General features: G+C 40.2%; 2 protein-coding genes and 1 pseudogene across 2 annotated transcripts; all 3 read left to right on the forward strand.

The window, feature by feature from the left end:
* The first annotated feature begins 383 nt into the window (after window positions 1-383).
* Window positions 384-1,316, forward strand: LOC130024445 (olfactory receptor 148-like). The gene has a single exon (XM_056115196.1). The coding sequence runs from the start codon at window positions 384-386 to the stop codon at window positions 1,314-1,316; it is 933 nt and encodes a 310-aa protein (XP_055971171.1).
* Window positions 1,317-6,900: 5,584 nt separating this feature from the next.
* On the forward strand, window positions 6,901-7,825 carry LOC130024478 (olfactory receptor 148-like; annotated as a pseudogene).
* Window positions 7,826-12,064: 4,239 nt separating this feature from the next.
* LOC130024441 (olfactory receptor 148-like) lies at window positions 12,065-12,997 on the forward strand. The gene has a single exon (XM_056115193.1). The coding sequence runs from the start codon at window positions 12,065-12,067 to the stop codon at window positions 12,995-12,997; it is 933 nt and encodes a 310-aa protein (XP_055971168.1).
* The last annotated feature ends 12,503 nt before the right edge of the window (window positions 12,998-25,500 follow it).

Genomic DNA, 25,500 nt, shown 5'->3' on the forward strand with positions numbered 1-25,500 from the left:
ATCATTAGAGGTGCAGGGGTCCCAAAGTCTGTGGTAGAAGGGAATGGGAAAGGTATGGGACAACAAATGACATTCATTGTCATGTACACACGTGCTAAAGAAATCAAGAGCACAAGGGTTCCAAGTTGCAATTATTTCAAATAGTTTTGGATCAACATTCAGGAGAAAAATAGGACATCATGAGGTATGAAGTCATGGATTTGCATTACTTTCCTGAAAATGACTTTAGCAGAAATTAGATTTTCTTTGTATCGCTATAAAGATCAGTTATATGAATTGATTGTTTGAATGATCAATATGCCCATTCTATGTCTGTCAATTTTCGGCCTCCATGTTCACGCTTTCACGAGTTTTGTCTCTCCCCAGACCAGCCCTGCAGGAACATGAGGAACCACACAGAGCTGAGTGAATTCATCCTGCTGGGAATTCCTCAGACCCAGGAAGTGGAGACTGTGCTTTTTGCCATCTTCTTGTTCATTTATCTCTTCACCCTGGTCGGCAATTTACTCATCCTCGTAGCAATCCTTTCCTCCCCTGCCCTTCACACCCCCATGTACTTCTTCTTAGGGATGCTGGCTGTTTTTGATATCGTTTTGCCTGCTGTGACCTGTCCCAAGATGCTGCTCTATCTCTCTGGTCAGAGCCGAGCCATTTCTTACAAGGGCTGTGCCACACAGCTCTTCTTCTACCACTTTCTGGGCTCTGCTGAAGCTTGCCTCTACTCAGTGATGTCCTATGACCGCTTTGTGGCCATCTGTTACCCCCTGAGGTATTCACTCATCATGAGACCCGAAGTCTGTGTGGGTTTTGTTGTGGCAGCCTGGCTTCTGGGCTGTGTTCACGGCTCCATCCTGACCTCCTTCACTTTTAGACTGACCTACTGTGGCCCAAATCAGGTGGATTTCTTCTTCTGTGACATTCCTGCTGTCTTGCCCCTGGCCTGTGAAGATACCTCGCTGGCCCAGACCGTGAGTTCCGCAGCTGTTAGCTTTCTTGTTTTATTATTTTGGTTCACTATTTGCTTCTCTTACACGCACATCGGGATTGCCATTTTGAGGATCCGGTCCACAGAGGGCAGGAAGAAAGCCTTCTCCACCTGCAGTGCCCACCTTGTTGCTGTGCTCTGTTACCTTGCACCAGTAATCATCATCTACCTGCAGCCCACGCCAAACCACTTGGTTGATGCCACTGTGCAAATATTTACTAATATTGTCTCTCCTATGCTGAACTCATTGATCTTTTCCTTAAGAAATAAAGAAGTAAAGAGTTCCTTGAAAAGAGTATATCATAAAGTAATACTTATGTCTCAAGAATAAATTATGGGTTTTATCATTGACTTAGAAAATTTATTGTCTCCTAACATTATCTTTCTGGTTCCTCTTCTTAAGTAAATAAGCAAATAAACTTAAAATTGAAAATGATTTGTTCAATGTGTTTTTTATAAAAAAAACTGGTTAAGAAAAATCTATGCTTGTTTTTTATATCCACTGGGAACCAATTAATAATTCTATAACTATTAAAATTCTAACTGTATACTAATGGGTAAGAATTCTAAATGGTACAGAAAATATCAGTTACTAAACAAGTGCCATATATTTCACATGGCAAAATCTACCTTTTTCAGATCAAATTAAAGAATTTCATGAGTGCCAGTTCCTTGTTCATAAATAATTTGAGTTACAGGTAATCAACTATAAGGCAACTTTTTAAAAAAGCAAACTAGAGGCATTCAACAATGTAATGGGGATAGGCAGATTTAAAACAGAAGTTATAATTTTCTTAAATTGATTCTTGTTGGACTGGAGCAACAGCACAGCAGGTAGGGTTCTTGCCTTGCAAGCAGCTGCCCCACTCCTACTCTGGTTTGATTCTTCCGACCCTCTTGGAGAGCCCGGCAAGCTATCGAGAGTATTGCGCCTGGCAAGCTAGCCCTGACGTATTCGATATGCCAAAAACAGTACCAAGTCTCACAATGGAGACATTACTGGTGCCCGCTTGAGCAAATAGATGAACAACAGAAGGACAGTGCAGTGCTATTCTTGTCATTGTTCAGGTAGTATGATTATACTAGTGTTATAATTAAGAGTTTGATGTACAAAGTTACTGCACCTCATCACCCCTAAATGGCTCAAGTGTTTCTATTACTATTGCTATGGCACTTCTACTCCACTTCCTCCTAACCTCCTCCTTCCTCACAATCTGAGGTTTACAGTCCAAGTGTTTGTCATCATTTGATACCAATTATTCCCTTCTTTTGTCTCGATAAGCCAAAAAAGGGTGACATCATGTGGTATTTGTCCTCTCCCTCTCACTTATGGTATAACCGCATGGGGTACCAGAGATTGAACCTTGGTTGGTTATGTGCAAAGAAACTGCTTTACCCGCTGTTTTATCTGTCCAGACCCAAATCTTGAAGTCTTAGGTCCATTTTGAACTATAACTGCTTTGCATGGTGTGAAATATGGATCTAATTTTACTTTCTGCATATGGATCTCCAATATTCCCAGCACCATTTATTAAATTTGTTTTCCTTTCTCTACTTCATGGACCCAGCTCCTTTGTTATAGATTAAGTGTCCATAGATCTCAGTGTTTGTCTCTGGGCTTTCAATTCTATTCCACTGTTCTATCTTTGTTGTAGTACAACACATATTATTATTATAGTTTCGTAGTAAATTTAAGGTCAGTAAATACAAATGCCTGCGATAGCACAGCGGTAGGGCATTTGCCTTGCACTCAGCCAACATGGCCAACCCGAGTTCGATTCCTCAGCCCCTCTCGGAGAGCCCGGAAAGCTACCGAGAGTATCTCGCCCGCACGGCAGAGCCTCCAAGCTCCCTGTGATGTATTCGATACGCCAGACACAGTAACAACAAAGTCTCCAATGGAGACGTTACTGGGCCCGCTCGAGCAAATCGATGAACAACGGGAGGGCCTTTACCTTTACCTTTTAAATACAAATACTACTAATTTTTTTCTCAGAATAGCGTTTCCTATCTGGGAATTTTTGTGGTGTCATACAAAACTTAATAAAGTTTGTTCTAGGTTTATTTATACTTCTGAAGAGTACATACACCTAGCCAAGAATACCTGAGAAAAAGTGTTAATCATCACTCATTATCAAGAAAATGCAAATAACAATTACAATTAATATTATCTCATGTCGGTGACAATGGTATTTATCCCAAAAAAGCCACTAGAAGCAACCAGTATTGGCAGGGAGACAATAAAAAAAAACTCAGAAAATTAGATTTTTAAATCATCCATCACAGTAGTTCAACTTTTGATTCTACTTTCACATTATTGAATTAATAAGGCTAAATATGGACAAATTGCAAAATCCTATTATTTAGGTTTCATACACACTTGGCTATTACTATGAAAAGATTTCTGGTTTGTTTGATTTTTTGTTTGTTTATGGTTTTTGTTTGTTTTTGGTTTTTTGTTTTTTTTGCTTTTTGGGTCACACACGATGATGCACAGGGGTTACTCCTGGCTCATGCACACAGAAATTATTCCTGGCGGTGCTCAGGGGACCATATGGGATACTGGGATTCAAACCCGGTTCAGACACGTGCAAGGCAAATGCCCCACCCCACCCACTGTGCTATCACTCCCGTCCCACTATGAAAAGTTTTCTGATATACGAATATTTTTTCTCACTCCAACAACATCAATTTCTTTCTATAGTTGCTAGCAGTTAAACAATAAATAACCAAAATAGTCCAAAAACAGAACAAAGAACACTCTTTAAAATTTGGATGTTATAATAGTAAGGGGCAAAGAGGAAAGACTACAACAATATATTTAATATAATGAGAAATGTGCATCTCTTCCAACTTCAAAATAATAAAAATCATAGGAGAAAATTATGCAAACATTCACCCTATGAAACACAAATATAAACCACTTCATAAATTACAATATTAATGCCGAGAAATGCTTAAGGACAGTAGAGCTAATGAGAAATTACTTTAATTTTGCAGCAGACCCTTCTCTTCACCAAGATGGCCACTCTCAGTAATATTACAATAACCTTCTTCAATAACCCTATGAAGGAAGGAAACAGTTTAAAAGTCCAAAAACCAGCAGATAGCAGATTCGGTTCCTGAGGAAAGCAAAGGACAAAATGAGGTGATGGGATGTGTCCCCAGAACCAAAACACTGTGGTCAGGGGAATTCACAAATCCCAGGAGTCCTAATTACACCAGTGAGCATTATGTATGTACAATTCTCCAAACTCTCAACTTTCAACTGCCAGAATATAACTATTCCCTATACTTAGAAGTTTCCTTCTCCCTGTGTCTTGGGATGAGTTCTAGAGAGACTAGGAGATCATTTAAAATCCTGCAAACATCATAAAGAGAGATTTTCACTTTAGGTCTGAGCAAATTGCCCAGTAGAGAGGGCAGACAGCAGATGAACTGCATCTTTTCTCTGGGTCATTGGATTGAAAAGAGAGAGATTTGGGCTCTGTAGTTCTTAAACCCAAGACAAATTCCATGGCACCCAGGGGCTAGGGATGAGAGATCCACAACTCTACACAAGAATCTGCAGATCAGAGGAGGGAAAATGCTGTGTTGCCCTCCCTGAGCCGGTCATGAACCTGTGGACTACGTGAATGCTCAGAGCATTGCTCTGCTTCTCCATTTTTACTTTCCCCTTCAATCTAGACTCCTGTGTTTCAGAAACTCTGGGAGAACGTTTGGACAAGTGATTCTTCCTGTTTTATAAGATGGAAGTAGAGGCTTTTGCTCCTTACACAATATCAAACAGCTTGCAGATATCTGTCCATTTACACTTTGCTTCTTAATTATTAATTCACCATTACCTCAGACTAATAAGCACCTTAGAATTGCTAATAAGATTTTTGTTAGGAGTAAAGTGCTAGCTTGGTGATAGAGCAACTGCCTTTTACACATGTGGCTCTGGGCTCCATCACACACACGTGTATGTGTGTGCACGGGCACATGCACACACATGCATACTCATGCACACACAACACAAAAGCTATTTGGCTAAATCCATGACATGCCAAAAAATATACTCCTATTCTTTGAGAAAATGATTTTTATGATACAAAAAGGTGGAATGATATCGTGTGGATTTCTTCAAAATACCTGAAGAACATTTTTATCTCATGGATGGCTCATATTTATTTTCCAAAAAAGGACTATTTCTCAATGTTTAACTTCGAAAAATGATTTTATCTTTCTTCCCCAGTCGATTTTGTCCTCTTTTCTTCCTTTCTCTGACCTCCAGCAGGCTTAAGGTGTTGACTTACATGTCCCTGCAGGTAACTGCACTCCAAATATTCTGGAATGGGACTACAGCAACTATTCTAAGAATGAACTAATGCATATCACATGGGATAATGCATCAATCATTCCTGAACACCATCACATTTGCTCTCAATAGCCATTCTGTCAGGAGTATTTTATCTCAATTGAAAAATACACATTTAATAAACTCCACACTACCAAGCACAATGAAAATATCCCACATTTTCCAAGAACATGAAATGGTGCATGTCTTTTTTATCTTTGTTGTTTTGCTTGTTTGTGCAGGACCTGAAAGTGTTCAGTTGGTAGTTCCAGTTCTATTGATCTATTTCTCTCACCCCTAAAAAAACATTTAAAATTAATATCTAATACAATTTTCTAATATAACAAATCTACAAAGTTGGAAAACAAGAAAGATTCCTTGATTAAAAAAAAACCTTTATATCAAACCAACAGCAGACATCATGATGAATGTTAAGATCTGAGACCTTTACTGAGTTCAGGAACAAGCTAGGATTCTAGCATTCACCACTGTTACTCAATACTTACTGGAATTATTATCAATATCAATGAAGAAATAGAAAGCTTGAAAATGTCAAAAGAAAAAGAAAAATTAAGTCTATTCTCAAACTACAGATGATATCTATATCTGGATTTTTATGACATAAATTCTCTAAAAATTCACCATTACTAATCTATATATCCACAAATAACCTATCATTTTGAAAGTTAATATTTAATTATATCATTGCTATTTTGTTTACAATGAACCTTGACATGAATAAAATGATCACAATAAATAATATATTCAGGAGTCGAGAGATGGGGCACATGTGTCCAACAAGGTTCAATCACCAGCACGACATCCTGAGCACATCTAGGTGTAGTCTTGGAGACAAACCCACAAACAGTCACACAAGTGGAGGTGGGGGGCCAGGAGGCTCCTCCAAACATCACATCCTGGGCACTAGCACTGGATTACCTCCACAGTTGGGGCAGTGTCCACAGTAGAGGTGGCCCACTGGTCACATGACCACTACGTGGGAAAGGAAGAGAGGGGAGGAAGAAGGAGTGGGGAGGAATCTGAGTATAGCCGAATCAACACAACCCAAATCTTAGGGATCACTGCACTCACGCCAACACAGATCTCATCAGATCTGTAGGTGTGCAAGCTTGCCTGTACAGGAATGCACAGCATCGTTGGACCTCATATCCCCACGTGACACATTATGTCACAGAGACACACTCTAAGCAAATAAGAAAGACTTGGCTTCCAGGTTGTTTTACACAGGGCATGTGGCATTACTTCTATGAGATGTCCATAAGATTAAGTTGTCGGTTCAGAGTCACACAATTATACTCTTGCGACTGGTAGTGTGATACAGTGGTGTGTTTAATTTACTTCTGGGTTCATAGTCATGAAAAATTAGATCGCTTCTGATACTGAGGCATAGACTTTTGTACTAAGCACAAATTGCTTTATGAAGAATTTCTCAGTCCGTATATTTGAGCAAAGACCACTATAGAATAATCAATGTGTCACTGTTTTTCTCAATGTTCACCTTCCATGTTCACACTTTCACGACTTTTGTCTCTCCCCAGACCAGCCCTGCAGGAACATGAGGAACCACACAGAGCTGAGTGAGTTCATCCTGGGTCCCTCAGACCCAGGGAGTGGAGACTGTGCTTTTTGTCCTCTTTTTGTTCATTTACCTCTTCATCCTGATCGGCAATTTACTAATCCTGACAGCAATCCACTTCTTCTGCCCTTCACACTTCCATGTACTCCTTCTTTGGACTGCTATCCATTTATGATATAATATTGCCAACCTTGACCTGTCCCAAGATGCTGCTCTATCTCTCTGGCCAGAGCGAGGCCATTTCTTACAAGGGCTGCACCACACAACTCTTCTTCTACTATTTACTGGGATGTACTGAAGGCTGCCTCTACTCAGTGATGGCCTATGACCGCTTTGTGGCCATCTATCACCCACCCCAGTGTAGGTTCATCGTGAGACCTGGAGTATGCTTGGGATTGGTCATAGGAGCTCTGGTCAGTGGGCTCTGTTCATGCCTCCATCCTGACCTTCTTCTTTTTTAGACTAACCTACTGTAGCCCAGATCGTGTGGACTACTTCTTCTGTGACATCCCTGCTGTCTTGCCCTTGGCCTGTGATGATGCTTCACAGGCCCATACCATGCATTCTGCAGCTGTTGGTTTTGTGGCTTTACTGTTTTGGTTCACTGTTTGTGTCTCTTTCACATGCATTAGGATTGCCATTTGAGGATCCGATCCGCAGAGGGCAGGAAGAAAGCTTTCTCCACCTGCAGTACCCACCTTGCTGCTGTGGTTTGTTACCTTGCACCTGTAGTCATCATCTATCTACAGCCCACACCCAACCACTTGATGGATGCCTCAGTTCAGATCTTAAATAACATCATCTTTCCCATGCTCAACTTGTAATCTTTTCCTTAAGAAATAAGGTAGTCAAAAAGTCCCTGAAAAGAGTGTTTCACAAGTTAGTAATTAACTCTCGGAAATAGTTATTTTAAATGAGTTTGTTAATTTACAGTCTCTTCACATCCTCCTCACGTTTATTAACTTTACATCCTGTCTCTTAAATAAATAATCAAGAAATGTTTTTGCCAAACTGTTCCTTTAATCTAGCTAAGATAGATACCCATGTGTTTCTATAAACCCATAGAAAAACTGATATATAGAACTCTACAATATTTCCTCACTGCATAACTATTGGGTGAAGAATTTATAGGACACATTAAGCTGTGGGAAGACAGCACTTGTGTTATGCCTTTTTCAAACAGAAATAATACCAATTGGCTGGAGTGATAGCCAGTGGGTAGGGCATTTGCCCTGCATGTGGCCAGCCTGGGTTCAATTCCCACCATCCCATATGGTGCCCCAAGCACCACCAGGAGTGATTCCTGAGTGTAGAGCCAGGAGTAACCCCAGTGCATCACCAGGTGTCACCCAAAAAGAAAATAATTAAAAAAGAAAGAATACCAATTATTAAACGGTCATCACAATACCAATTCCTTAGTTTCTAGGAATTTCTTAGAGTTGAGCATCAATTACAAGCAAATATATTTTGGGAGACTGTATGGAAAATAATGCCCATCATGGAACCATACGGTGCCCCAATGGTCACCAGTGTGGTCCAAGCTATCTTCACACCACAAGGCCAAAGAATCACTACATCTTAGACCCTTGCACTGAACTGCTGCTTGCTTAGTCACTCAGTGGGGGAACGAGGAGCCATGGGTCTCTTGAGCACCATTTGGGCAGCCCCTTAATAAATACTGTCACTGTCACTGTCCTCCCATTATTCATCGATTTCCTGAAGCAGGCCCAGTAATGTCTCCATTGTGACAATTGTTACTGTTTTTGTCATATTGAATATGTCACGGGTAGCTTGCCAGGTTTTGCCATGAGGGCGAGATACTCTCGGTAGCTTGCCGGGCTCTCCAAGAGGGGCGGAGGAATAGAACTCGGGTTGGCCATATTGGCCACTTGCAAGGCAAAAGCCCTACCCGCTGTGCTATTGCTCCAGCCCTTAACAAATACATATGTGACAAACTAGAGAAGGTGGAGTGAAACTCCAAGGTGCCAATTTTTGAGAGTGGCAAGGAATATCTTGATAGATGTCAATATTTGTATAGAATATTAATAATATTTTTGTAAAATATTATGTGTAGAATATTATCAACTTGGCTCTGCTTAGAATCATTTTTAAGTTCTGTTAGGGGCTCTGGAGTGATAGCACAGTGGGTAGGAAGTTTGCCTTGCACACAGCCGACATGGCTGAACTGAGTTCGATTCCTTTGCCGCTCTTGGAGAGATCAGCAAGCTACTGAGAGTATCTTGCCCGCATGGCAAAGCCTGGCAAACTACCCGTGAAGTATTCAATATGCTAAAATCAGTAACAACAAGTCTCACAACGGAGACATTACTGGGCCTGCTCGAGCACATCAATGAACAACAGGAAGGACAGTGCTACAGTGCTACAGTTAGGGGTTCTATTTCTGTCTCTATGACGTGAGTTGTCTAATCTTGAAAAACTAATCCTCTGATTCATGTCATCATTTGTAAAGCATACTGATATCTACTCTATACTCACACTTGAAATTTTCACTAAAATAAGACATTACAGAAGTCTGTCACAGAAGGCCTTGTGGTAAGTTGATGTCCCTTTATGGATAGATGAGGCTGTTTTTGCAGAAGCTGGAAATGATGTTATTCAGAGTTTTCATGGAACTCAGTGTTATGCAAGAGCTTCTCTGATTATCAATTATCTTTACTTCCTCTCACACTTATCAGTTTTTTTTCAAACTTAACTATGAGCAGCTCACAACAAATAACTAAATACACCCAAAAATACAAAAAAAAAACCATTAAATCTTTTTAAACTGGGGTAGATATGAAAAAAGGTAAATTGAATGAATATATCTATTATGTAGTATATTTGAAATGAAAAAGGCATCCTCCCTCCAATATCCGGAAATAAGATAAATTTCTTAAGAGAAAATAGTACATCATAGGGAGCTTATCAACACCTTGTTCAGACCCCACATTCATCCTGTGAAACACAAGTAAAACTCAATCTTTCAAATTACAGTATTAATTCAAAGAAAAACATAAAAGTTTTAAAGCTCATGAAGCTAATGTGAAAATGAACTTGTCAGCAGAACTTTCTCCACCTTCTCCACCACAGAACCTTTCCTAGCCAGCACTCTCAAGAATGCTCAAACATTCCCCACAGCTATGAAAAGGAAGGAAAGAGTTTGAAAATGAAAAAGTGACAGAGAATCAGACTCAGGCCCTGAGGACACAGAACAAAACCTGGGTCTGTGGGACATGTTCCTAGAGCAGAAAAACAGAAATTGAGTGATGACCGAGATTCCCACTAGCTTTGACTGGGTCCCCTGAGAACTGTGTGCAATTCTGCCACCCCTGGCTCTCTTAACATCCAGCTTTTAATTGTTCCCTATACTCAAAAGTTTGCTCCTTTCTGTATCTTGGGATAAATAATGAACAATGGTTCCAGAGAGACTAAGAGATCATTTAAACTCCTCCAAAGATCAGAGAGGGTTTCACTTCTAACTCTGAGCAAATCAACAGGAGAGAGGACAGCAGATGAACAGCATCCTTCCTCTGAGTCATTCTACTGAAACAGAAGACAGTCAGGGTCTGTTATTCCAAAACCCAAGCCAAAGTTCATGGCCCCTGGGAGGCTGGGGATGAGAGCTTCATGGCACCACAGTGAATCTGCAGATCGAAGGAGGGGAAATGCTGCTTTGGCCTCCCTGAGCCAGTCATGAGCCTGTGGACCATGTGAGTGCTTCGAGCATCGCTCAATTTCTACATTTTTACTTTTTGCTTCATTCTCAGAGACTTGTGGGGGGTATGTGGAGGGCCCGGAGAGATAGAATAGCAGGTAGGGCCTTTCTTTGCAATGGGCAAGCTGGATTCAATCTCTGGCACCCCATATGGTCCTCTGAGTCCCCCAGAAGTGATCCCTGAGTGCAGAGCCAGGAATTATATCTGAGCTTTGCGTGGTGTGGCCCAAAGCACAAAAACATACAAGAGGAATAAGTATGAAAAGCATGCAATGGAGGGATTCTTTGTAGGACTCCACTGACTGGAGTCCTTTGCTTTATTCACTATGTCAAACAAGTGTGCAGAAATCATTTACCATCTTATCATAATTATTAATTCAGTATCTATCTCAAGATTAGCAAAGTTATTTACTGTTAAAATTTTTGCCAATGGACAGGGATGTATCTCAGTGACAGTGCACCTTCTTTGCATGTATGAGGCCCTGGGTTCCACCACACCAGCACAGACACACACACACACAAACACCTGCACATTCACAAATTTTAGTTAGAAGATCAAATGGTATGAAGTTTCTGTAATGCAACAACAACTAATCTCAGACATCTGCAATTGAACTGTGCAAGAGTTAAATATAAGAGAATAGATCTTACATTACATTTGCTTATTAACATAAAAGTAAAATTTTATTTTAAGGCTTAAAAAACAAAAATTGCAGAACTGAAATACCAAAATTGCAGTGATTTAAAATGAATCAAAAATGATGAAATACCCCATGACTTTATTGCATATATGACATAAATGCAGGGGGCAAAAAAAACTGCCATCTATAAAACAACTAAACAGTGAACCTATAATGAACTAAGTTCTGGATATACCAAACTACATTACTTCTTTTTTAAAAAAAATGAACACGGCCATTAAGAATATGCTAACAGCTAGAAATAATGATGCAACCACTCAGGAAACCCAAGTCCTAATACAGATCATCATCACACTCTCTCCAGGAGGTATGGCTAAGCAAACTTTGCTGTGTGGACCACACTGGACGTGCTGTGTCTGTAAACGAGTACTCAAGAAAAAAGGCTAGCCTGACTTCCAGACATCATGGGTGTGAATGGCTATTAAATTACTCATCTGTGTAGAGCTGAGATCTTTATTCTATGAACTCATGAGCAGGTAACAGTACTATCTTCCATTTAGCTCTCCATCCTGATTCATCAAATAATGGAATATCTTGAAATATTAAGGCCTAGATTTTCATTATTAGTCCGCAGAACTTTGGAAGAATTTCTATTTGACTGAACAACAACAACAAAAAACACAGTGATCTGAAATGATCAATGTCTCATACTGTGTCTGCCTCAAACCAGCTGCCACATTCACGTTTTCATGAGTTTTGTCTCTCCTCAGATGAGCACTGCTGGAACATGAGAAACCACACGGAACTGAGTGAGTTCATCCTATTGGGAATCCCTCAGACACAGGGAATGGAGACTGTGCTTTTTGTCGTCTTCTTATTCCTTTACCTCTTCACCCTGGTCGGCAATTTACTCATCCTGACAGCAATTCTTTCCTCCCCTGCCCTTCACACCCCCATGTACTTCTTCTTAGGGCTTCTGGCTGTTCTTGATATCATTTTGCCCGCTGTAACTTGTCCCAAGATGCTGCTCTATCTCTCTGGTCAGAGCCGAGTCATTTCTTACAAGGGTTGTGCCACACAGCTCTTCTTCTACCACTTTCTGGGGTGTGCTGAAGCTTGCCTCTACTCAGTGATGTCCTATGACCGCTTTGTGGCCATCTGTTACCCCCTGAGGTATTCACTCATCATGAGACCTGAAGTTTGTGTGGGTTTGGTCGTTGGCGCCTGGCTGCTGGGCTGTGTTCACGGCTCCATACTGACTTCCTTCACTTTTAGGCTGACCTACTGTGGCCCCAATCGCGTGGACTACTTCTTCTGTGACATCCCTGCTATCTTGCCCTTGGCCTGTGAAGATACCTCGCTGGCCCAGACCGTGGGGTCCACTGCTGTTATCTTTCTTGGTTTACTATTTTGGTTCACTATTTGCTTCTCTTACACGCACATCGGGATTGCCATTTTGAGGATCCGGTCCACAGAGGGCAGGAAGAAAGCCTTCTCCACCTGCAGTGCCCACCTTGCTGCTGTGCTCTGCTACCTTGCACCCGTAGTCATCATCTACCTGCAGCCCACGCCAAACCACTTGGTTGATGCCACTGTACAAATATTTACTAATATTGTCTCTCCTATGCTGAACTCATTGATCTTTTCCTTAAGAAACAAAGAAGTAAAGTGCTCCTTAAAAAGAGTATATCACAAAGTCATACTTGTGTCTCAAGAATAAATTATGGATTTTATAATTGACTTAGAAAATTTATTGTCTCCTAACATTATCCTTCTGGTTCCTCTTCTTAAGTAAATAAGTAAATAAACATATAATTGAAAAAGCTTTACTCAATGTGCTTCTTTATTTAAAAAAAAAACTGGTTAAGAAAAATCTATGCTTGTTTTTCTATACCCCATGGGAACCAATTAATAACCCTATAACTATTATAATTCTAACTGTATTACTAATGGGTAAGAACTCTAAATGGTTTAGAAAATATCAGATACTAAACAAGTGCTATATATTCCACATGGCAAAGTCAACCACCTTTTCCAGATCAAAATAAAGAATTTCATCACAGTGCCAATTCCTTGTTTGTAAATAATTTGAGTTACTGGTAATTAACAATAAGGCAACTTTTTTCCCTTAAATTGTTATTAGTGAAACACCATGAGCTACAGTTGTAGACTTACAAATTTTTGTGCTTGGTTTTCAGTTATACAATGTTCGAATACCCATCCCTCCACCAGTGCCCATTCTCCACCACCACGAGTCCCAGTATCCCTCCCACTCCCCTTCCCCCCATCCCACCCTGTCTCTGTGTCAGGGCACTCTCCCCTGTTCTCTCTCTCCTTTTGAGTGTTGTGGTTTGCAAAAGAGACATTGAGTGGTAATCTTGTTCGGACTATAGTCTACTCTCATCACGCATTTCCCATCCTGTGAGGAACATCCCAACACCCTTTACTTGGTGCTCCCTTCTCTATCTGAACTGCCTTTTCCCCTAGCATGTGCGGCTGGCCTCAAAGCCATGGAGTAATCCTCCTGGTACTTATCTTGGCTATTCTTGGGTGTTAGTCTCCTATTTTGTTACTTTATGTTACCCAGATGAATGCAATCTTTCTATGTCTATCCCTATCTTTCTGACTCATTTCACTTAGCATGATACATTCCATGTAGTACCACTTGTATGTAAATTTCATGACTTCATCATTTCTGACAGCTACATATTATTTCATTGTGTGGAAGTACCAAAGCTTCTTTAACCAGTCATCTGTTCTTGAGCACTCAGGTTTTTTCCACATTCCAGCTATTGTAAACAGTGCTGCAATGAACAGACAACTGCAGATGTTGCTTCAACTGTACTTTTTTTTGCCTCTCCGGGGTATATTCCCAGGAGTGGAATTGCTGGGTTAAATGGGAGCTCAATTTCTAGTTTTTTGAGAATCGTCCATACCATTTTCCAGAAGGGCTGAACCAGTCGGCATTCCCTCCAGCAGTGAAGGAGGGTGCCGTTCTCGCCACATCCGCGCCAGCACCGGTTGCTTTTGTTCTTTTGGATGCGGGCCAGTCTCTGTGGTGTGAAATGACATCTCATTGTTGTTTTGATCTGCATCTCCCTGATGATTAATGATATAGAGCATTTTCTCATGTGTCTTTTAGCCATTCGAATTTCATCTTTGATGAAGTTTCTGTTCATTTCGTTGCCCCATTTTCTGATAGGACTGGATGTTCTCTTCTTGTGGAGTTCAACCAGTACTTTGTATATCCTTGACATCAGCCCCTTGTCAGATGTGTATTTGGCGAATCTCCTTTCCCATTTTGTGGACTGTCTTTGTATTTTGGTCACTGTTTCTTTTGAGGTGCAGAAGTTTCTTAGTTTAAGATAGTCCCATTTGTCTATCTCTGTTTTTACTTGCTTAGCCAGTGACGTGGCATCTTTGAAGACACCATTAACTTCAATGTCATGGAGGGTTTTGCCGACTTTGTCTTCAATGTACCTTATGGAGTCCGTATGATGTTGAGGTCTTTAATCCATTTTGATCTTACTTTTGTACATGGTGTTAGGCAGAGATCTGAGCCCATTTTTTGCATGTAGCCGTCCAGTTTTGCCAGCACCATTTGTTAAAAAAGCTTCCTTACTCCACTTCACATTTCTTGCTCCTTTATCAAAGATTAGGTGATCATATGTTTGGGGGAGATGTCAGTATATTCAACTCTGTTCCACTGGTCTGCAGCTCTGCTTTTGTTCCAGTACCATGCTGTTTTAATTATTACTGCTTTGTAGTAGAGTTTGAAGTTAGGGAGGTTGATTCCTCCCATTTTCTTTTCCCCAAGAATTGCTTTAGCTATACATGGGGGCTTATTGTTCCATATAAATTTCAGGAGTGTTTGCTCCAGTTCTTTGAAGAATTTCATGGGTATCCTAATAGGGATCGTATTGAATTTGTACAATGCTTTGGAAAGTATTGCCATTTTGGCAATGTTAATCCTTCCGATCCATGAACAAGCAATATTTTTCCATTTCCTTGTGTCCTCTTTTATTTCCTGAAGTATCGTTTTGTAGTTTTCTTTGTACAGGTCCTTTATTTCTTTAGTTAAGCTAATTCCTAGATAGTTGAATTTCTGGGGCACAGTTGTGAATGGGATTGTTTTCTTCAAGTCATTTTCTTCTCTCTCGCTATTTGCATATAGGAAAGCCATAGACTTTTGGGTATTGATTTTATAGTCTGCAACTTTACTATACAGATCTATTGTTTCTAGGAGTTTCTTGGTAGAGGTTTTAGAGTTCTCTAAGTATAGTATCATATCATCTGCGAATAGTGAGAGCTTGATTTCTTCCTTTCCTACTTGGATGCCCTTAATATCTTTTTCTTGTCTAATCACTATTGCAAGTACTTCCAGTACTATATTGAACAGTACTGGAGAGAGTGGGCATCCTTGTCTGGTCCCTGATCTTAAGGAGAAGGCTCTTAGTTTTTCCCCATTGAGGATGATGCTTGCTGTAGGCTTGTGGTAGATGGCTTTAACTATATTGAGGAAAGTCCCCTCTATCCCCAATTTGGCGAGGGTTTTCATCATAAACGGGTGCTGGATATTATCAAATACTTTCTCTGCATCTATTGATATGATCATATGATTTTTATCTTTTCTTCTGTTGATATTATGGATTACGTTGATTGATTTACGAATGTTAAACCATCCTTGCATCCCCAGGATGAATCCCACTTGGTCATGGTGTATGATCTTTTTGATGAGTTGTTGAATTCTATTTACTAGTATTTTTTGAGAATCTTCTCATCCGTGTTGATCAGGGATATAGGCCTGTAATTTTCTTTTTTTGTGGTGTCTCTGTTTTCTTTTGGTATTAGGGAGATATGGGCTTCATAGAAACTGTTGTTTGGGAGGATTTCTGTTTTTTCAATTTCCTGGAAAAGCTTGAGAAGAACTGGTAATAGGTCTTCTTTAAATGTTTGGAAAAATTCTCTAGTGAATCCATCTGGACCTGGGCTTTTGTTTTCGTGAAGACTTTTGATTACAGTTTCAATTTCCTTGATGTTAATAGGTCTATTCAGGTACTCTATACCTTCCTGATTCAGCTTCGGGAGATTATAGGAGTCCAGGAATTTATCCATTTCTTCTAGGTTCTCTTGTTTCGTGACATATAGACTTTCAAAGTAGCCTCTGATGATCTTTTGAATTTCTTTGGTTTCTGTTGTGATATCCCCATTCTCATTTCTTATTCGGTTTATTAGGGTTTTTTCTCTCTGTTTCTTTGTGGGTGTTGCTAGTGGTTTATCTATCTTGAAGAACCTATCTTTCTGGAATTGCAATCTTTCTATCTATCTTTCTGGAAGAACCAACTCTTAGTTTCATTGATCTTTCGAAATTTTTCTTTGGTTTCCATGTCGTTTATTTCTGCTCTAAGTTTTATGATCTCTTTCCTTCTGCCTACTTTGGGCTCCTTCTGTTGAGCCTTTTCTATGATCTTGAGCTGTGAAGTCAAGTTGTTTATGTGCATCCTTTCTTCCAACTTGAGGTATGCTTGCAGAACTATAAATTCTCCCCTTAATACGGCTTTTGCTGCATCCCATAAGTTCTGGTAGCTCGTGTCTTCATTCTCATTTGTTTCCAGGTATCTTTTGATTTCATCCTTGACTTCCTTCCTGATCCATTCATTGCTCAGCATCGAGTTATTTAGTTTCCAGGTGTTTGATTTGGTTCTCCGTGTCTGTGTGTGATTCATTTCTATTCTCAGTGCATCGTGGTCTGAAAAGATTGTTGGTAGTATTTCTATCTTCCTGATTCTACTGAGGTATGTTTTGTGGCCTAGCACATGGTCTATTTTGGAAAATTTTCCATGAACACTGGAGAAGAATGTGTATTCTTTCTTTTTGGGGTGTAAAGCCCTGTACAGATCTATAAGTCCTTTCTCTTCTATTTCTTCTTTCAAAGTCAAAGTTTTCTTGCTGAGTTTTGTTCTTGTTGATCTATCCAGAGGTGATAGGGCAATGTTGAAGTCTCCAGCTACTATTGTGTTGCTAGCAATGTCCCACTTAAAATCTGTTAGCAGCAACTTTAAAAAAAAAGCAAATTAGAGGTATTCAACAGTGTAAAGGGGACAGGCAGAGTTAAAACAGAAGTTATAATTTTCTTAAATTTATTTTTATTATTGGGCTGGAGTGATAGCACAGCAGTGGGGCATTTGCTTTGGCCTGCCTGGCCAGCCTGGCCGAGCCGGGTTCGATTCCTCTGCCCCTCTTGGAGAGCCCGGCAAGCTACTGAGACTATCTCGCCTGCACAGCAAAGCCTGGCAAGCTACCCGTGAAGTATTTGATTTTCCAAACACAGTAACAACAAGTCTCAAAATGGAGATATTACTGGGCCCGCTAGAGCAAATCGATGAACAACAGGAGGACAGTGTTTGTGTTTGTTCTTATTATTGTTTGTTCTTATTATTGTTCAGGTGGGCTGGAGCCATAGCACAGTGGCAGGGTATTTGCATTGCGTGCAGCTGGCCTGGCTGAGCCAGATTTGATTCCTCCACCCCTCTCAGAGAGCCCGGCAAGCTACCGAGAGTATCTAGCCCGCACGGCAAAGCCTGGCAAGCTACCTGTGACATATTCAATATGCCAAACACAGTAACAAGTCTTACGATGGAGACATTACTGGGCTGCTCGAGCAAATCAATGAACAACAGGAGGACAGTGCAGTGCTGTGCTATTGTTCAGGTGGTATGGTTGCAATAGTGTTATCATTTAGAGTTTGGTGTACAAAGTCACTGCACCTTACCACCCCTAAATGGCCCAAGTCCTTCAATTACTGTTGCTATCGCACTTCTACTCCACTTCCTCCTAACTTCCTCCTTCCCTCACAATCTGAGGTTTACAGTCCAAGTGTTTGTCATCATTTGATACCAAATATTCCCTTCTTTTGTCTTTATAGACCAAAGATGAGTGACATCATGCAGTATTTGTCCTCTCCCTCTCACTTATGGTATAACCACATGGGGTACCAGAGATTGAACCTGGGTTGGTTATGTGCAAGGAAACTGCTTTACCCACTGTACTATCTCTCCAGATCCAAATCCTGAAATCTTAGTTCCACTTTGAACTAACTCTTTTGCATGGTGTGAAATATGGATCTGATTTTACTTTTTGCATATAGCTCTCCAATATTCCCAGCATAATTTATTAAAATTCATTTCCCTTTCTTTGGGACTCTCCTTCACTGCTGGTGGGAATGCTAACTGGTTCAGCCCTTTTGGAAAACAGTATGGATACTTCTCAAAAAATTATAAATTGAGCTCTCATTTGACCCAGCAAATCCACTCCTGGGAATATAACCCAGAGATGCAAAAAAGCATAGTAGAAATGACATCTGCACTTATATGTTCATTACAGCACTGTTCACAATAGCCAGAATCTGGGAAAAACCCGAGTGCCTGAGAATAGATGACTGGTTAAAGAAACTTTGGTACATATACGCAATGGAATACTATCCAGCTGTTAGAAAAGATGAAGTCGTGGAAAGTATCATGTTAAGTGAAATGAGTCAGAAAAAGAGGGAGAGACATAGAAAGATTGCACTCATTTGTGGAATATAAAGTAACAGAATGGGAGACTAACACTCAAGACCAGTAGAGATAAATACCAGGAGGATTACTCCACAGCTTAGAAGCCGGCCTCACATCCTGGGCAAAAAGACAGCTCAGATAGAGATGGGACTACCAAGAAAAGGGTGGTAGGAGGGCCCACTCAGGATGGAGATGCGGGCTGAAAGTAGACTATAGACCAAACATGATGGCCACTTAATACCTCTATTGCAAACCACAACACCCAAAAGAGGAGAGAGAGAGAGAGAGAGAGAGAGAGAGAGAGAGAGAGAGAGTAAAAGAGAATGCCGGGCCACAAAGACAGGGTGGGGTGGAGGGTTGAGGGTGGTGGGAGGGATGCTGAAACCATTGGTGGTGGAAGATGGGCACTGGTGGAGGGATGAGTAATCAATCATTATATGACTGAAACGCAAGCACGAAAGTTTGTAAGTCTGTAACTACCTCACTGTGATTCACTAGTAAAAAAATTTTTAAAAAACTATTTCCCTTTCTCTACTTTATGGACCTAGCTCCTTTTTCATATATTAAGTGCACATAGAACTCAGGGTTTGTCTCTGGACTTTCAATTCTATTCCAATGGTCTATTTTTATTCTAGTACAACACATAGTATTATTATAGTTTCATAGTAAATTTAAGGTCAATGAATACAAATACACCTAATTTTTTCTCAGAAAAACTTTTCCTATCTGGGAATTTTTCTGGTGCATCCAAAATGTAGTAGAGCTTTGTCTAGGTCTTTTTTCCACTTCTGAAGAGGACATACAGCTGGCCATAAATATCTGAAAAAGTATTCATCATCACTAATCAGGGAAATACAAATAAAAATGGCAATTAATATTATCTTATGTCAGTGACAATGGTATATATCAAAAAGCCACTAGCTGCAACCAGTATTGGCAGGGTGACAATTTTATTTTTTTTCCTTTTTTTTATTAGTGAAACACCATGAGGTACAGTTATAGGCTTACAAATTTTGTGCTTGGGTTTCAGTTATACAATGATCAAGTGCCCATCCCTCCACCAGTGCCCGTCATCCATCCCCACGGGTCCCAGCATCCCCCCCCCCCCACCCCCCATCCACCCGTCCCATCCTGCCTCTGTGGCAGGGTATTCCCCCTTGTTCTCTCTCTCTTCTTTTGGGTACTGTGTTTTGCAAGAGAGGAGAGAGGCATTGAGTGGCAATCATGTTTGGTCTATAGACTACTTTTAGCATGCTTCTCCCACCCTGGGAGGATCCTCACAACCCCCTTCATTTGGTGCTCTCTTCTCTATCTGAGCTTCCTTTTTATCTAGAGCGTGTGGCTGGCCTTCCATTCAGGGAGCAAAATTCCTGGTACTAATCTCAGCCATTCCTGGGTGTTAGTCTCCCTTTTTGTTGCTTTATGTTCCCCAGATGAATGCAATATTTCTGTGTCTATCCCGCTCTTTCTGACTCATTTCGCTTAACATGATACTTTCCATGTAGTACCACTTGTATGTAAATTTCATAACTTCATCTTTTCTAACAGCTACATAGTACTCCATTGTGTAAATGAACCAAAATTTCTTTAACCAGTCATCTGTTCTTGGGCACTCAGGTTTTTTCCAGATTCTGGCTATTGTAAAGAGTGCTGCAATGAACAAACAATTGCAGATGTCACTTCGACTATACCTTTTCGCCTCTCTGGGATATATTCCCAGGAGTGCTATAGCTGGGTCAAATGGCAGATCAAATTCTAATTTTTTGAGAGTCGTCCATATTGTTTTCCAAAAGGGTTGGACCAGCCGGCATTCCCACCAGCAGTGAAGGAGGGTCCCTTTCTCGCCACATCCGTGCCAGCATTGGTTGCTTCTGTTCTTGTGGATGTGGGCCAGTCTCTGTGGTGTGAAATGATATCTCATTGTGGTTTTGATCTGCATCTCTCTGATGATTAGTGATGTAGAGCATTTTCTCATGTGCCTTTTTGCCAGTCGAATTTCTTCTTTGCGAAAGTTTCTGTTCATTTCCTCACTCCATTTTTTGATGGGGTTGGGTGATTTCTTCTTGTGGAGTTTAACCAGTATCTTGTATGTCCTTGATATCAACCCCTTGTCGGATGTGTATTTGGTGAATATCCTTTCTCATTCTGTAGGCTGTCTTTGTGTTTTGCTCACTGTTTCTTTTGAGGTGCAGAAGCTTCTTAGTTTAAGATAGTCCCATTTGTCTATCTCTGTTTTCACTTGCTTGGCCAGTGGCGTGACATCTTTGAAGATACCATTAGCTTCAATATCATGGAGAGTTTTGCCGACTTTGTCTTCAATAAACATTATGGATTCTAGTCTGATGTTGAGGTCATAAATCCATTTTGATCTTACTTTTGTGCATGGTGTTAGGCAGAGATCTGAGCCCACTTTTTTGCATGTAGCCATCCAATTTTGCCAGCACAGTTTATTAAAGAGGCTTTCCCTGCTCCACTTCACTTTTCTTGCCCCCTTATCAAAGATTAGATGATTATATGTTTGGGAGGAAATGTCAGTATATTCAACTCTGTTCCATTGGTCTGCAGCTCTGCTTTTGTTCCAGTACCATGTTGTTTTAATTATTACTGCCTTGTAGTAGAGTTTGAAGTTAGGGAGGTTGATTCCTCCCATTTTCTTTTTCCCAAGAATTGCTTTAGCTATTCGTGGGGGCTTATTGTTCCATATAAATTTCAGGAGTGTTTGTTCCATTTCTTTGAAGAATGTCATGGGTATCCTTATAGGGATTGCATTGAATTTGTACAGTGCTTTGGGAAGTATTGCCATTTTGATGATGTTGATTCTCCCCATCCATGAACAGGGGATATTTTTCCATTTCCTCGTGTCCTCTTTTATTTCCTGAAGTAGCGTTTTGTAGTTTTCTTTGTACAGGTCCTTTACTTCCTTAGTTAAGCTGATTCCTAGATACTTGATTTTCTGGGGCACAATTGTGAATGGGATTGTTTTCTTGATGTCACTTTCTTCTCTTTCACTATTTGCGTATAGGAATGCCATGGATTTTTGGGTGTTGGTTTTATAGCCTGCCACTTTACTATACAAGCCTATTGTTTCTAGGAGTTTCTTGGTAGAGGTTTTAGGGTTCTCTAAGTATAGTATCATGTCATCTGCGAATAGTGAGAGCTTAATTTCTTCTTTCCCTATCTGGATGCCCTTAATGTCTTTTTCTTGCCTAATCGCTATTGCAAGTACTTCCAGTACTATATTGAACAGTAGTGGAGAGAGTGGGCATCCTTGTCTTGTCCCTGACCTTAGGGGGAAGAGTCTCAGTTTTTCCCCATTGAGGATGATGTTTGCTGTAGGTTTGTGGTAGATGGCTTTAACTATATTGAGGAAAGTCCCCTCTATCCCCATTTTGGCAAGGGTTTTCATCATAAATGGGTGCTGGATCTTGTCAAATGCTTTCTCTGCGTGTATTGATATGATCATATGATTTTTATCTTTTCTTTTGTTGATATGATGGATTATGTTGATTGATTTCCGAATGTTGAACCATCCTTGCATCCCTGGGATGAATCCCACTTGGTCATGATGTATGATCTTTTTGATGAGTTGTTGTATTCTCTTGGCTAGTATTTTTTGAGAATCTTCGCATCCGTGTTCATCAGGGATATTGGCCTGTAGTTTTCTTTTCTTGCGGTGTCTTTGTTTCCTTTTGGTATTAGAGAGATATGGGCTTCATAGAAGCTGTTTGGGAGAGTTTCTGTTTTTTCAATTTCCTGGAAAAGCTTGAGAACTGGCAATAGGTCCTCTTTAAATGTTTGCAAAAATTCGCTAGTAAATCCGTCTGGGCCTGGGCTTTTGTTTTTGGGAAGACTTTTGATTACAGTTTCAATTTCCTTGATGTGAATAGGTCTATTCAGGTAGTCTATATCTTCTTGATTCACCTTTGGGAGATGGTAGGAATCCAGGAATTTATCCATTTCTTCCAGGTTTTCGTGTTTCGTGGCATACAGACTTTCAAAGTAGTCTCTGATGATCTCTTGAATTTCTTTAGTTTCTGTTGTGATATCACCATTCTTATTTCTGATTCAATTTATTAGGGTTCTCTCTCTCTGTTTCTTTGTGAGTGTTGCTAGTGGTTTATCTTTCTTATTTATTTTCTCGAAAAACCAGCTCTTGGTTTCATTGATCTTTCGGATTGTTTCTTTGTTTTCCATGTCGTTGATTTCTGCTCTAAGTTTTATGATCTCTTTCCTTCTGCCCGATTTAGGTTCTTTCTGTTGATCCTTTTCTAAGGTCTTGAGCTGTGAGGTCAAATTATTTATGTGCATCGTTTCTATCGACTTAAGATATGCTTGCAGAGCTATAAATTTTCCCCTTATTACAGCTTTCGCTGCATCCCATAAGTTCTGGTAGTTTGTGTCTTCATTCGCATTTGTTTCCAGGTATCTTTTGATTTCATCCTTGACTTCGTTCCTGACCCACTCGTTGTTCAGCATCGAGTTGTTTCATTTCCAGGTGTTTGATTTGGTTCTCCGTGTCTTTGTGTGATTCACTTCTATCCTCAGTGCATCATGGTCTGAAAAGATGGTTGATACTATTTCTATCTTCCTGATTCTGTTGAGGTATGTTTTGTGTCCTAGCACATGGTCTATTTTGAAAAATGTTCCGTGCACACTGGAGAAGAATGTGTATTCTTTCTTTTTGGGGTGTAAAGCCCTGTATAAGTCCATAAGCCCTTTCTCTTCTATTACTTCTTTCAAAGCTAATAATTCCTTGCTGGGTTTTGTTCTTGTTGATCTATCCAGAGGTGATAAGGCGATGTTGAAGTCTCCAAGTACTATTGTGTTGGTAGTGATGTCCTTCTTAAAATCTGTTAGCAGTTGTTGTAAGTATTTAGCTGTTCCCTCATTAGGTGCGTATACATTTAAGAGTGTGATTTCTTCCTGTTGTACGTATCCCTTGATGAAGAGGAAATAGCCTTCACTGTCCCTTCTAATCTTTTTCAAGGTGAAATTAATGTTGTCGGATACTAGTATGGCCACCCCAGCTTTTTTGAGGGAGTTGTGTGCTTGCAGGATTGTTTTCCATCCTTTGACTTTGAGTCTGTGTTTGCTCTGGCTGTTGAGATGAGTTTCTTGTGGGCAGCAGAATGTTGGGTTCTGTCTCTGTATCCATTTTGCCACTCTGTGTCTCTTAACTGGTGAATTTAGACCGTTGACATTGAGAGAGAGAATGGTTATGGGGTTTTGTGTCATGTTTCTGTGCGGGTGTGTTGTGGTTGTAGGGTTTGTCTTGTCTTATAGTAGCCCCTTTAGGCCTTGCTTTAGGTTTGGTTTTGAGTCTATGAAGTTCCTGAGCTGCTGTTTATCTATGAAATAGTGTACCTTTCCTTCGATTTTGAGGGAGAGTTTAGCCGGATAGAGTATTCTTGGTGAAGCATTCATTTCAGTGAGTTTTTTTACTATATCTCGCCACTGCCTTCGGGCTTGTAGGGTTTTCTCTGATAGGTCTGCTGTGAATCTAAGGGATGCTCCTTTGTATGTGATTTCCTTCTTTGCTCTTGCTGCTTGCAGTATTGTGTCTCTATCAGCAGATCATTCTAACTATGATATGTCTTGGAGTGTTTTTGTTGGGGTCTCTTTTAGCTGGCACCCTTCGGGCTCCTTGAACCTGAATGGCTGCATTGTGAAGCTCTGGGAATTTTTCAGCAATGATTTGTTTGACGGTGTTTTTTCGTTGGGATTGTTTCCCTGAGCTTCAGGTAGTCCCATGATTCTAATATTGTTCCTCTTGGAATCATCTGCTAGGACTCTGATTCTCTATAGAGCCATTTTGAGGTCCCTTGCCACTGTTTGTTGTTGCGTGTTGGCTTGTTGCAGCTGATCTTCCAGCTCACTGATTCTCTCTTCAGCTGTGGTCATTCTATTTTTAAGAGAAGAAACTGAGTTTCTCATTTCGTCTATGGAATCTTTTAATCGTGACATTTCTGCTCTCATTTCTTCTCGTAATTTGTCGATTTTTTTCTGTGGTGTTACTGGCTGTCTGTCTGACTGTTTCATTGAGTTGATTGAACATCTTCATGACTTCGTATCTGAATTCTATGTCAGAGAGGTCCCTTAGGTGAGCTGTATTGACGGAATGTTCTAGATTGTTTTCGTTGTTCTCCCCTTGTGTTGGGGATTTTCTTTGTTTCTTCATATTGCTGAGTAGGTTGGGGACTAGATTCCTTGGGGACTAGGTTCCTTAGTATGGGAAAACAACCTGCAGCCGCGTAAGCAGCCAGCCGCCGGAAATTAAGCCACGCCCACTTTTGAGGCCATGCCCACTTTTGAGGAAGGGTGACAATTTTAAAAAACTGTCATAAAATTAGACTTTTAAACCATGCATCAGAGTATTTCAATTTTTGATTTTTACTTTCACATTACTGGATTAATAAGGTTGAATGTTGACATCTTGAAAAAAATTATTATTTAGATTATACACATAATTGGTTATTACTATGAAAAGATTTCTCATATACAAATATTTTTTCTCACTCCAACAACATCAATTTCTTTCTATAACTACTAGCAATTAAACAATAAATAACCAAAATAGTCCAAAAACAAAACAAAAAACACTCTTTTTAAAATTGGAATATTAAAATAGTTAGGGGACAAGGGGAAAGACTACAACAATGTATTTAAT

The sequence above is a fragment of the Sorex fumeus genome, unplaced genomic scaffold (assembly GCF_029834395.1).
Source record: "Sorex fumeus unplaced genomic scaffold, SorFum_2.1 ptg000028l, whole genome shotgun sequence".
NCBI lineage: Eukaryota > Metazoa > Chordata > Mammalia > Eulipotyphla > Soricidae > Sorex > Sorex fumeus.

Bases quoted from the DNA above. Each gene is read 5' to 3' on its own strand.
- LOC130024445 (XM_056115196.1), top strand. From the start codon at position 384: ATGAGGAACCACACAGAGCTGAGTGAATTCATCCTGCTGGGAATTCCT.
- LOC130024441 (XM_056115193.1), top strand. From the start codon at position 12,065: ATGAGAAACCACACGGAACTGAGTGAGTTCATCCTATTGGGAATCCCT.